This window comes from Poecilia formosa, unplaced genomic scaffold (genome assembly GCF_000485575.1).
Source record: "Poecilia formosa unplaced genomic scaffold, Poecilia_formosa-5.1.2 Scaffold0, whole genome shotgun sequence".
Classification (NCBI taxonomy): Eukaryota; Metazoa; Chordata; class Actinopteri; order Cyprinodontiformes; family Poeciliidae; genus Poecilia; species Poecilia formosa.
Window position 1 is genome coordinate 1,627,957 of NW_006799939.1, and position 12,445 is coordinate 1,640,401.

General features: G+C 39.4%; 1 protein-coding gene across 1 annotated transcript in view; it reads left to right on the plus strand.

The window, feature by feature from the left end:
- triob (trio Rho guanine nucleotide exchange factor b) overlaps positions 1-4,947 on the plus strand; it is a 94,254-nt gene extending 89,307 nt beyond the window's left edge. Inside the window, exons 57-61 of the mRNA XM_016668732.1 lie at positions 1,948-2,023; positions 2,137-2,337; positions 2,418-2,556; positions 2,740-2,926; positions 3,493-4,947. Coding sequence (XP_016524218.1) covers positions 1,948-2,023; positions 2,137-2,337; positions 2,418-2,556; positions 2,740-2,926; positions 3,493-3,902 — 1,013 coding nt within the window. The 3' untranslated portion in view covers positions 3,903-4,947. The remainder of the gene's footprint in view (positions 1-1,947; positions 2,024-2,136; positions 2,338-2,417; positions 2,557-2,739; positions 2,927-3,492) is intronic.
- Positions 4,948-12,445: the final 7,498 nt, after the last annotated feature.

The window sequence follows — 12,445 nt, forward strand, 5'->3', positions numbered from 1 at the left end:
ATCTGTTTTCAGCAAAAAAAAAAAAAAAAAAAAACATTTGAAAATTTCAGGGCCTCTCCCCTGAGGATCACCACTTCTGTGTCGTGACTTGTCGAACCTCGCTTTGAATGATAACATCCGTGCAATTGCAAGATTTAATTTTATTTTTTCTTTTGGAAAAAAAGAAAGGGATTTTGCAATGCCGTTGTAGCCGCATGCATTCAATAAACTGTTTCCATCAATAAAAACCACACATTCGATGGCTTATTGACCAACTTTCCTTTGACAAATGTTTTCATTTCAACATCGTTTTACTCTCAGGAGTGTTTAGTTGTGCGCTAAGTTCCACGATCCTCTTCTCCAGCAGAGTGAAAGCAGTAGCAGCAGCAGCAGCAGTGTGTCCACCATGTTGGTGACCCAGGACTATGTGGCGGTGAAGGAGGATGAGATTAGCGTGGTGCAGGGTGAGGTGGTCCAAATGCTCGCCAGCAACCAGCAGAACATGTTCTTGGTGTACCGGGCCGCCAACGAGCACTCCCCAGCGGCTGAAGGCTGGATCCCTGGCTACGTGTTGGGACATACCTCATCCTCCACCACACCCGACCTCCCTGAAGGAACCATCAAGTAAGAGATTTTTTTGTTTGTTTGTTTGTTTGTTTGTTTGTTTGGTATAAACAGGATGTGAAAAGCACCTGACGAGTGACGCACCAATCAGAATTTTGTGGCCATTTTCTCCTAGGTTTCATACTGACTTGTAATCGTGTCTGAGTAAATAAATACAAAGTGAAACACAAAATAAAAATTACATTGACAATCATGGAGATTAGGCAACGGTATCACAGCGTTTCCCAGCTACATTCAGGGCAGTCAGCAAATACTTCCTTTGTAACAATGCTTATCTAAAAAAATGAAAATTCTCCAAAACTAAAAATTGCCAGCTTTGAGTCTTTTCTCAGTTATGCTTTCACATGGCCAGTTTTTGTTGTTGTTGTTGTTGTTGTTTTGTTTTGTCATGGCAACCAATAGCTCTACTTGTGACAGCCTATTAAGCAAACACCTTTTCAAATCTTTAAAATGAAAACATTCTCAACATTGTGTCCTTTTTTTGGCATAGAAAATCCCTGTCATGGCACACTGCGCTGCGTATCCGTCGAAAGTCTGAAAAAAGAGATAAAGACGGCAGGAAATTGGAAAACGGCTACCGCAAGTCCCAGGACGGCCTGGCTAACAAGGTCTCTGTCAAGGTAAGAAGCAGAAGGAGAACAACGGTGCTCAAATCAATTCACTCTCTGCCACTGTTTTTTTTGTTTTTATATATATATAGATTTGAACTCGATCTATCTCCTTTCCATTCAGCTTCTGAATCCCAACTTCATCTACGATGGTAAGCTGATTTAATTCAATCCGTTTATAAAAAAAAAATGAATAGATAAAGGCAACACAAAATACCTCTTGTTTTCATGCAGCCCCCCCGGAGTTCCTCATCCCTCTCAGCGACGCGTCATGTGAGAGTGGCGACAGCGTCACCCTGAGGTGTAAGGTGTGTGGCCGACCTCGCGCCGCCGTCTCATGGCGTGGACCCGACAATAGCATTCTGAGCAACAACGGACACTACAGCGTCACGTACAGGTACGACCCCGCCTTAGGTCAGCGTGGTTCTGATGTCCGAAGCGTGCCTCATGCTCTGCTGCCCTTTGACTCTGGGTCACCGCAGTGAGACAGGAGAGGCATCCCTGCATGTCCTGCGAGTGTCTCTCGAGGACAGCGGCGTCTACACGTGTGTGGCCACCAACGTAGCGGGCACCGTCACCTCCTCCGCCGGCCTCACGGTGTCAGGTGAGACTTGCGTCGTGGTTCAATGTTTCACTGAGTTTCTTTTTGTTTTGTTTTGTTTTGTTTTGTTTTGTTTTTTTTACAGCGTTTCGTAACTGACAGAGTCTAAAAACTGTACGTGAATGTCTTCTGCAGCTCCTAATAACGGCAGCGAAGACATCTGGAAAAGTAGTTTTGAGTCTTACTTCACAGAGATCACTGAGCTTGGAAGGTAAGCCAGCATCGCGAACCTATTCCGCCGCATCAGAGTCAGTGCAAACGTATTGTTAAACATCGCAGTGACTCTCCTCAGTTTTTTTGTTTTTTTTTGTTTTGTTTTTCCAGGGGGCGATTCTCAGTGACCAAGCGTTGTGACCAGAGAGGCAGTAAACGCACCATCGCAGCAAAACACGTCAACAAGAAGCTGCTGTGTCGAGAGCAGGTGCTGCAGGAGATCCGACTCCTCCAGACTCTGGACCATCCAAACCTGGTCAGACTGCTGGACACCTACGAGACAGCCCACAGCTACGTCCTTGTACTGGAGATGTAAGTACTGTGTATTTACCTCGGTTTAATGTATAAGCTGATGATAATGTGACCGATGACGTGTTTTTGTCCGCTGTCAGGGCTGACCAGGGTCGCTTCCTGGACTACATCGTGAGCTGGGGGAACCTGACTGAGGAGAAGGTGGCTTTATACCTCCGAGATATCCTCGAAGCTCTCCAGTACTTGCACGGCTGGAAGGTAGCACACCTTGATCTCAAAGTAAGTGGGCGATCTTTACTTTACTTGCACATTTCTCAAGTTAGTTGTTTTTTTTGTTGTTTTTTTTACATACCCATAAACTAGTCATAAGTATATTCAAAGAAACACTAAAAATAGTTCAAATCTGGCAAAAATCCTCCTGCTGTTAAGGATTTACCCTGTTCCTTCCTTCCCCTATTGCAGCCTGAAAACATCGTGGTGGAGCAGGTGTGCTCCCAGCCGGTGATCAAGCTGACTGATTTTGGTGACGCTGTTCAACTGGACCCTCATTCCTCTCACATCCATCCCCTGCTGGGGAGCCCGGAGTTCTCTGCACCTGAGCTGGTCCTGGGTCAGCCTGTCTCTCTGACGTCTGACCTCTGGAGCTTAGGTCAGTAGACACGTTCAGCCGAGGACATGATTTGCATCTTTTGCCCTTTAGTTCCCCCTTACATATATCATAATTGATTGATTTCTGCAATGATGCGGCTTTATCGCACACAGGACAACTTATTAGAATAAGCATTTGCATCTTGAGATGGAAATTTTTAACAAATTATTTTTCCTGTTGTTTCCAGTATGTTTGCTCCGAAAGAAAGAAACATTTCTGTATTCAATTGAATTCAGTGTATTAAATTTTGTGAGCTCAAAATAACTGTTGCCTCAACGTACTTTACAAAAAAAAACACAAAAAAAAATCAAAATTACACACAATTAATTATTTTTTATTTCATTTCAATTTTTACAAGGTATACCATTATCACAATGTTCAGCAATATTATTACATACAACAAAAGACTTTTGGTTACATGTAATTTAAAGGACTTGCAATTAACAGGCTTTGTGCATCAAATGGAATAAAACAGTGCAATGAATTTAAGGCAAATTTCTTTGTAAAAAACAAACAAACAAAAAAACAACTGTCAGCATACGCCTGTCTACCGAATGTTTTTGCAGGCGTGGTGACCTACGTTCTCCTGAGCGGCGCCTCTCCCTTCCTGGACGAAAGCCTGGAGGAGACGTGTTTGAACATCTGTCGGCTGGACTTCAGCTTCCCCGAGGACTACTTCCAGGGCGTGAGCACAGAAGCCAAGGACTTTGTCTGCCTGCTCCTCCAGGGCGAGCTGGAGCGACGGCCCTCTGCTGGGTTCTGCCTGCAGTACCCGTGGCTCCAGCCCCGGGGCGTAGCCAGCGGCGGGTATGGCCACGTGAATCACATGCAGCCTCCGTCGCCGAGTCACTACGGCACACATCTGGACACCTCCAGGCTCATCTCCTTCATCGAGCGGCGGAAACACCAGAATGACGTCCGGCCCGTTGGCGCCATTCAGGCCTTCCTCCACAGCCGACTTTACAACCACACCTGACAGAGCGGTCAAATCTGATAGAAGACCACCAGGGGGGCCAGTCCACTATGAACTCTTTCTCCTTCACTAAGCCACAGAAGTCCTGCTGCTGCTGCTGCTGCTGCTGCTGCTGCTGACTGACTGAATGATAAACTCCCACAGCCTATTCTTACCTTGGCATATTTTCGCTATGCCGGCACAACAAATGACCTGACGGAATCGATTTGTGATTTCAAACTTTGACTCAGCAGGGAGAAAAAAAAAAAAAAAACACAGAAAGAAACGAGCTTTCTGAGCGATCTGACGTGAGACGAGTAAATCTCACGTTTGGACAGTGTTAAAGAAAATAGAGTACTGTATATTAAGAACAATTCAGGCTGCTTTCGGTTAAACTAAAGAGGACTTTTTTTTGTAACGAGAGATTACTTTTTGTAAATGAAATCGTGTACAGTCGGGGAAAATGGAGAACTGTCTTAATTCGGCGGTTTTTGGAAAACGAAAGCAAGAAGGGGAATGCGACGCGAAGGGTCTCGTCGGTTCTGACGCAAGATAGAAACTACCAAAATCCTGTTTTCCAGAGATACGTTAAAGCTACCGTTTGTGCAATAGTTTTTGCTTATCTTTATCACCCCGCTTCATTTCAGCCAGTCTTTTCGGATTGTAACCTAGACAAGAACACAACTTGAACAAGCGTTATAGTCAGCAAAGCTTTCCCGGATCTCCAGCTGCATCCGCCTTAGTTGTAAATAATCTTTTTCCTGCTTTACAAGGTTGTCCCTTTTTGTCCCCCTCCCCCTCTCTCCCTCCGCAGTCCCTCAAGAGTTTATCTCAAATGAATTTACAACAAAACAAACAAACAAACAAAAAAAAACAACAACGCTATTTTGTGTGCAGAGCTGTAGTGAGTCCTTGCAGGACTCTAAATGGTGGCTGGATCCTCACGTTGAACAGAGACAGCTGCTAGAAAATGCACTCGTTGTTCTGCATCAGTTCTCATGTGCAATGTTGCAGCTTTACCATGTATGCAACTATTTATGAAGACTTGTGTTGTAGCCGTATTCTTAAACAAAAAAAGGCATGTGTGTACCTGGTACTGCAATAGATGTCTGTATTGTGTTAACTCTTATGTATTAAGTTCAGTATTAATATCTGCAAAACCTCCTAGACAAAACAGAGGGATTTCAGAAACAATGTATAGAGACATGTATCTATGAAATACGGACACTTATGCTTTCATTTTGTCCTTGTAATGTTTTGTTTTTTTATTATTATTATTATTATTTTCTGTAACTATACCAAAGTTGGCTATGCTTTGTTTCCCTGCAGTTTTATGTCCTTTTTTTAATTTCAAGTTATTCATGTTAAGTTATATCGGTCCACACTGAAATGTGAGTGTTTACAAAAGTTCGGTGTGGATTTATTTATTCTTAATGTAAAGAGGTATTGTTTGGTGATTTTTTTTTTTTTTTTTTTTGCTGAAAACAGATTTCACCTGTCTGATTTCAAGCTGTGCACAAAGTAGTTTGCTGTGAGTTTGTTCTCTCCGGAATAGCTAGTAGTATTTCTTTCCCCCTTCTCAATATTTTTATTTTATTTTATTGCATTCCCATTCAACCTTATAGAAACACTTTTTTTTTACATCAGCAACAAGCAATAGGTCAAGCAAAAACAAAATACTCTGCATTCCAGATTTTAGAAAAAAATAACTTTTTTTTTTCTTTTGAATATGCCCCTAATGCCAGTTTTTCTGTTTTGTTGTTTTTTTTTTTTAATTCAAATTATTTAACATCTTTGAGTGTGGATGTTATGGAGATCTTTATTTTCAAAAGTGCCAGGTGAGTGAGAGAACCTTAGAATGATGGAGAGACTAAAAAAAGGGCATCGTTTATCGTCACATTTGAAGGTCGTGAGCGTTACCGTCGGATCATTTGCTTTACTGTAAAATAAGTTGACACTTGTTGGTCTGTGGAGTCTCTCATTTTGTGTGACTGTTTTTTTTTTTAATTAGTATTATTATTTATACGCGTCGGTCGCGATTTCTTAAACACGTGCTTGTTACTCACTTTAATCAGATTCTCTCAAAGCCACCTCACCGGAGGACCTGACTGAAGTGCTGAAGAGCCTTTGAGAAACAAAGTCAACTTTTAATGTAAAGTTGTACAGAGAGGGTCGGGCGGTTTGCCCGGCGCCCGGGATGTAAACCTGTCATATTTTGAATACACCAACAAACAAGACTGCAGCAATGTCATCTTGAATGTCTCACTATGACTCATTTTTACTTTTGCATGTATATTTCTTTGTACAGAAGATTGTGTTTACATGTAACAAACCGTACGTGTTGTAAATAATTTTATTTTGTCCTCTTGTTATTTTGCCATTAAATGTGCAAGGAAACCGACGGGATGTTGCTGTAGCCTCAGATTCACACCCACAGGAGGAAACGTCTGGCTCGTCCTGAAACTGCAGTTATTTCTTCTTGGGTTCTCATGACCTTTGGGGTGAGGGGAGTAGGGGAGAGTAGGAGGGGGGGCGTAAGGCGACACGGTGAGGTATTACTGGAATAACTAGAAAGCGAGGGGAAAACCTGAAGAGGCTGTCGAAGTGAATGGGTCCGCTAATGAGGACCTAATTTCAAAGATTGTCTGAGCATTTGCTTTGTTTTAAAGTCAGATCAAAAGCAGTGAGTTCAGAAACTTTTTTTAATTTCTGTTTTCTTTTTTTATTTCACATCGCATCCGCAGAATGGTTTCACTTTTTGTTACGCTGGAAATGCAAACTTTAATTTATTTTATGTTAAAGCTAACCAAAAGAAAATAGAGTGTCATTTTGAAGCAGAAGAAAAAGGGATAAATGGTTTTTGTCCATTTTAACAGATAAATACCATTTGCTCTGAGTTCCAAGGTGAGCCTTCTGCTCTGTTTCAAATCCTTTGCAGCTCCTAAATGGTTTTCATATTTTGCTCCATCCATCTCATCATCCACATTGACCAGCTTCCCTGTCTCTGTTGAAGAAAAGCATCCCCACAGCATCACATGGCTACTACCTCCATGTTTTGCTTTGGGGGATGGTATTTCATTTCGATGTGCACTGTTGCTTTTTCTCTGTTATCTATCGGTCTGTCTGTCTGTCTGTCTGTCTGAATAATAGTCATCTGAGTCAGAGAGGGAAGCAAAGCTTAGTGGAGGATATAACATTTTCTAAAAAAAGGAAATAAGCAACACTGAGCACAGTTTACTTTCAGCCCGGAATTTCATTTTGACCAATCTTTTTTTGTCAAAGTTAGCATAAAGGTGTTTTTTCATATCATGATTTTTTTTTTTCACAAGTACTTATAAATCTTCAATGGTTAGGCTAATTTGTCTTTTTTTTTTCCCCCTAAATCCTAATGATGTATTTCATAAATAAAATAAACTAAAATCAAATGATATTTGAAAGTCCCAGTTTTACGGTAAGTTGATTTTAGTAATTGTCCAGTTGGGGGACAATAACTGTCCCCCCCAAATTTCTACTGTCTCCTGTAGAAATTTGTAGAAAACATTTATTCTCTCCTGGAAAATAAAAACCTTATTAATAAAAACCTTTATTCTCCTGGAGAATAAAAGGCTTTTATTCTCCTGAATAAAAACCTTATGTTTTTTCCAAAAAAAAAAAAAACGTTCTTCATATTTCTGAGCTTGAGGTGTTCAGAAGACGTATTCTTCAGCTTTTTTCACCATCTGTCTGCTGTGTTTGTTGGTCTTTTAAAGATGTTAGTTCACTAAAGTTCTCCAGTAAACTTCACAGATCAGATGGATTCAATTAAATTGCACATGTACGGACTCCGTAGTTAAGTGACTTTTACAGGCAGTTGGTTGCACTTGATTGTTTTTATAGGTGTGAGGTAAACTGGGCTAGACGCACATCCCCACAACACTTTCCAGATTTCTTTCTTAACAAAACAAAGAAATAAATCGTTTTCCTTGCGCTTTGTGTTGATCTTTATCATAAAATCTCAATAATATATATATTTTTTTATTTGTTTAAACAAGAGAACATAAACTCCGTGTTGCGGGATTGTGTCTGTGAGAATCTTGAAGATGGAGAAAAAAAAGAAAAAGTTAGACAAAAACAAAGAAGTGGGTTCGGTAATCCAAGGTGAGTACTTTTTTCTGACGAAGAGCTTTATATCCGATGACCTACAAAGAAACCATAAAGAGGGCGTCGCAGATCTTATCTCTGTCTGCAGTTATATGCAAGAATCGGTGCACTCTGTTAATATTGTCATTACATGGTACAAACAGTTTCCCCACCTTCTTAATCCATTCGTGTTGTTAGTCACATACTGTCTTGGTACCAAATACCAAAAGCATGAGTTACCCGAAGCTTTATTTATTTATTTATTTATTTTTTGGGTAATGATAACTGCTGTCCTTAAGTAATAAAACAAGAAAGAGGTCAAGTTTTGTTCTAAAGTTACAGTCCTTGAAATTTTCATGTCATACACTTTTTTGCTTTAATGGAATCTTTTTTCTTCTTCTTTAAATTACACCCATAACCTGTTCACCTAAAGGCACCTGTGCTCTGACTGAAACCTGTTCTCATAAGCTCTTATCGGGTGTGACATCTATTTTGCCTTTCTTAGCAACAGCAGAGGCAACATCTTTTGTGTTGCTGCATGAAACCACATGGGACGTATCGGTGCTATCTTCAGAGATTATCTCGCCATCAAAATCTCATGCAAGGCCTGTGAAGTGTGAAGGTGATGCGTGCTGCGTATCATGTCTTCCCTATTTGTCTCTCTCTTTTTTTTTTTCTTTTTTTTTTACAGACTGTACACTATGCAAATAGATTTAACCTTTGCAGTACTGTAAAACAACATCTTCTCCCTTGCAGATTCATTTTTTGCTCCCAGGTCACACGTGCATGTTTCAGATTATTTAAATCAGAATACCGCGGCATATGAACTAATTGTGATTAAGCACACCCTCTGAGGTGTCGAATCAAGACGTCTTTTAAACGGAATCGGTCTGACTGGATGAAGTGGGCCAAAAGATGCCAAGAAGCAACACACTACGACCTGTTCTGAAGAAATTCAAGAACATTCACTGACGTTTCCCGACAGCTGATCCGTGATGTCTCAAAGGAATCCAGAACAACATCTAAATCACTGCAGACATCTAGGGGCAGAATCGTGAATCAACACGAAGTTAAATAAAAGCAAAAAATACTAAACTTTTGAGATCAAATGTTTATTATTTACATTGGCTATTTCATGTTTTTTTCTTAAGTATACAGCACTCTCTCGTGGATATGAATGTTTTTTTTCACAAAATGGTATCCCCACTCAGCATGATGCATTTTTGTTGCTTAAAAGTACTACAAGACATGCTTAGCATGGGTACGCTAAATAAATAGCTAAACTAACACATTAACACTGAATCGTCTCTTTAACCACATGCCAGCGTGGCTCTAATCATTTCCCCGTTGTGAACAACCTACCCTTCTGAGCATCCCTCACCCACTGAATTCAGCATTCACTCACACACAAAGATCCTTATCTGGCTTTTGTCATCAAACTGAGAACAATTTAGAATATCCTTCGCTGTTACCTAAGTTAATTGTCATGTACCGTGCAGTTTTTCGTGAGGCTTTTTAACAAATGAGGTCGTTTATTTTGCTTTGGAAATGGCGTGACAAACAAAACCACACAGACTTGATGCAATGCAAGATATAAACCACAAAGCAAATTTGACTCCAGTGAACCGCCGAATCCACTAGGTGGGGCTAGAGAGCTAATGTACTATTTGATGATTTGCACAGACGCCCACAGGTGAAGCCACGGACCAATCATGAAGGTAAATAAAATGCCACCGCCACACATGATTATATAAGCCAAGACTGTCGCCAAGAGATACGAAGAAACCTTATGCTAACTCTTTTCATAATGTGGTTTCAGACGTTGAAGATTTTGTGAAAGTAAAAACAGGAGTTCATATTCAAATTAAGTTTCTGTTTGGTGAGCGAGTAAAAATTTTCCAAGAAAGTATTGGCTGTTTAGTCAATTGAGGAAAAAACAAGACGGAGCTCAAATTATTTTAGAGAGAATTGTATGTGGCCTCGGCTGCAGTTTCTGGGAATCGCTCTCGTTAGATTTTCCGAGGAACCTTTTTAATTCCTGTTTCAGAGTTAATCATAGTCATGACCATTTTTTTCTGAGTTATTTCGGTTTATTATTGTCAGTTTTTTTTTTTATTTATTTTTTTTTTTATCATTCCGTTCTTCCAAGAAGTACAGTGGGAAGTTCTGCCGATTTGTTTTTCTGCCATTCTGTTTGAATGTTCAGTTGGACTTTAAAATGCCTGTCTTTCCATAATCAAGATGCATATCAATAGGAAAACCATTTTGTCTTTAAATACCTTGAACTGGATATAGATTTCATCCAGATACTGACGATATGTAACTGTGTGGTCAGAAGGAGTCACCAACATCCCTGCTCCTATTCCTGTACTTTTTGTAGGTGATTATATTGCCATTGCTCCTATTATATTTTGGCATAAAAAATAATAATAAAAAAAACAGCTAAAAACAGGTCAACATTGTGAAGTAAACAACTGGAGGTTATAAAAGGAGAGGAATAACCAGAGAATGTGTCACATGGGAATAAGGTGTTAACACAACAAACAAGAAAGTGCCCAAAAGAAAGCTATTGTAAACTCTTGTTGAATGAAATTCAACCTACATGAAAAATTTTGAAAACCAATGCTGATAATGTTAATGATGATTTGAAACATTCTTGCATCCTGCTGCAATATTACCTGTTTAGTCAACTTTTGTTATTCCGTGTCAAAGACCTGGACTGCAAATGAAAGTACACCATATGTTTCTACTCAGACATCCTTGTTTAGTTTTTAGTGGCCAATCCGTTGCAGACCTGACAGAGTTTGTATATTTGGCACTTTCAGAGAAACCTGTTTCACCATTCAGAAGGGATAAAAACACCTTATTCAGACCGACTAAACTCACCTGCTACACATAATTCCTTCCTGTCTCATGTCATTCATAGTAACTCTGTCACCTCATCCCATTCTAATCGCTAATCTCCCCTCCCCTTCCTTAGCGAAAGATGGCCTCCTTAGGGGAAACCCGTGTTTTGGTTTTTGTGAATAGTTCAGAGATCTTTTTTCCTGTGTGTCAGCAATAAAAGGCACATATGCAATCTCTGCTCTCTCTGTGCTTATCTGCAGATATTTAATAGCGATAGGGCTCTCTGCATGAAAGAGACTCCACCACAAGAGACCACAGAACGAAATGACTACAATCAGTGCTACCAATTCTTTCTATAATAATAATAATAATAATAATAATGACCGATACCACAAGAAATGGATAAAGAAAAAATACAATCTTTAATGTTTTGAACATACAGCTTTTTTTAATACAAATGTAAAAAAAAAGAAAAAACACAAGATTTAAGAAATATACATGTTTAGTACTGTTGTGAAGAGGCTTACTGCCATATCTTTCACAGTCTAATTCAAGGCTATAAGCAGCAGCATTACTGACTAAGAGACAAATCACACAATTTATATGTTTGTGTATTCCAGTCCTCATGTAAAATAAAAAGTTTTTTTTTTTTTTCTGAAGGCATTGAACGTTCTGACACTATTACTTTATCTGCCAGCAACAGGCAGGAAATGCAGGGTGAGAGTAAAAAGGATGTTGTGGTCAATGCATGATTACTTCTTGTTTGAAAGATCCTTCTTTTTGAAAAAGATAAATATATTACAACCTAGGTCTGTTGTCGCACAGGTGGTGCATATTAGTGAAAAAACTATTGCTTCTTTGGCTTCATTAATTATTCACTTTTCTGTTTTTGCCATTTCTGAATTAGTCAACTTTGTCCTTTTGTCAGATAGTGAATTGTATTTTTTTTTCTCAAAAACAACAGCTTCCGTGTATAAAAACATGCATGAGCAATACAAATAAAATATATACAAAAATATAAAAGTTATTGGGTGTTTGCAAAGCCTGAAAAGGTTAAACTCACAGCTCGGTTATATGTTTCCGCTTTCAGGTTGTGGTTGTTTTTTTTGTTTTTTTTTAAGGTAGAGGTGAGGTACAGATCGTCTGCAGAACATGTTTCTGAATCTAGCAGGCTAAGGCTGCAGGTTGCATTAGAGGCTTCATGCTGTGCACCAACTTTAAACAAGCGAACCGAGAACTCTATCGCGATCTTTATTTGGAAATTATCTTCTCAGTTTATTTTGCTTACGGATGAATGCAGCGAATGATAACAACATGGTTGCTGTATGTGAGAGTTTCACACTTATCTCAGGAAGAATATTTTTGAAGTTCAGTTCAAAAATATTTCTGATGTGATGTTTTGCAGACACATGTCATGTTTTCAGTTTCTCAACAACCTGCAATATGTTCAGTAAAATGCACAGCGTAAACACAGGTGCATCACAATAAACTAGAACGTCATCCAAAAAAAAGCTTACAGACGAAACCAGAAACTCGGGCCATCAGAAATTACAAATATTACAACCAATCAAAAAAAAAAAAAAAAAAAAAAAAAAAAAAAA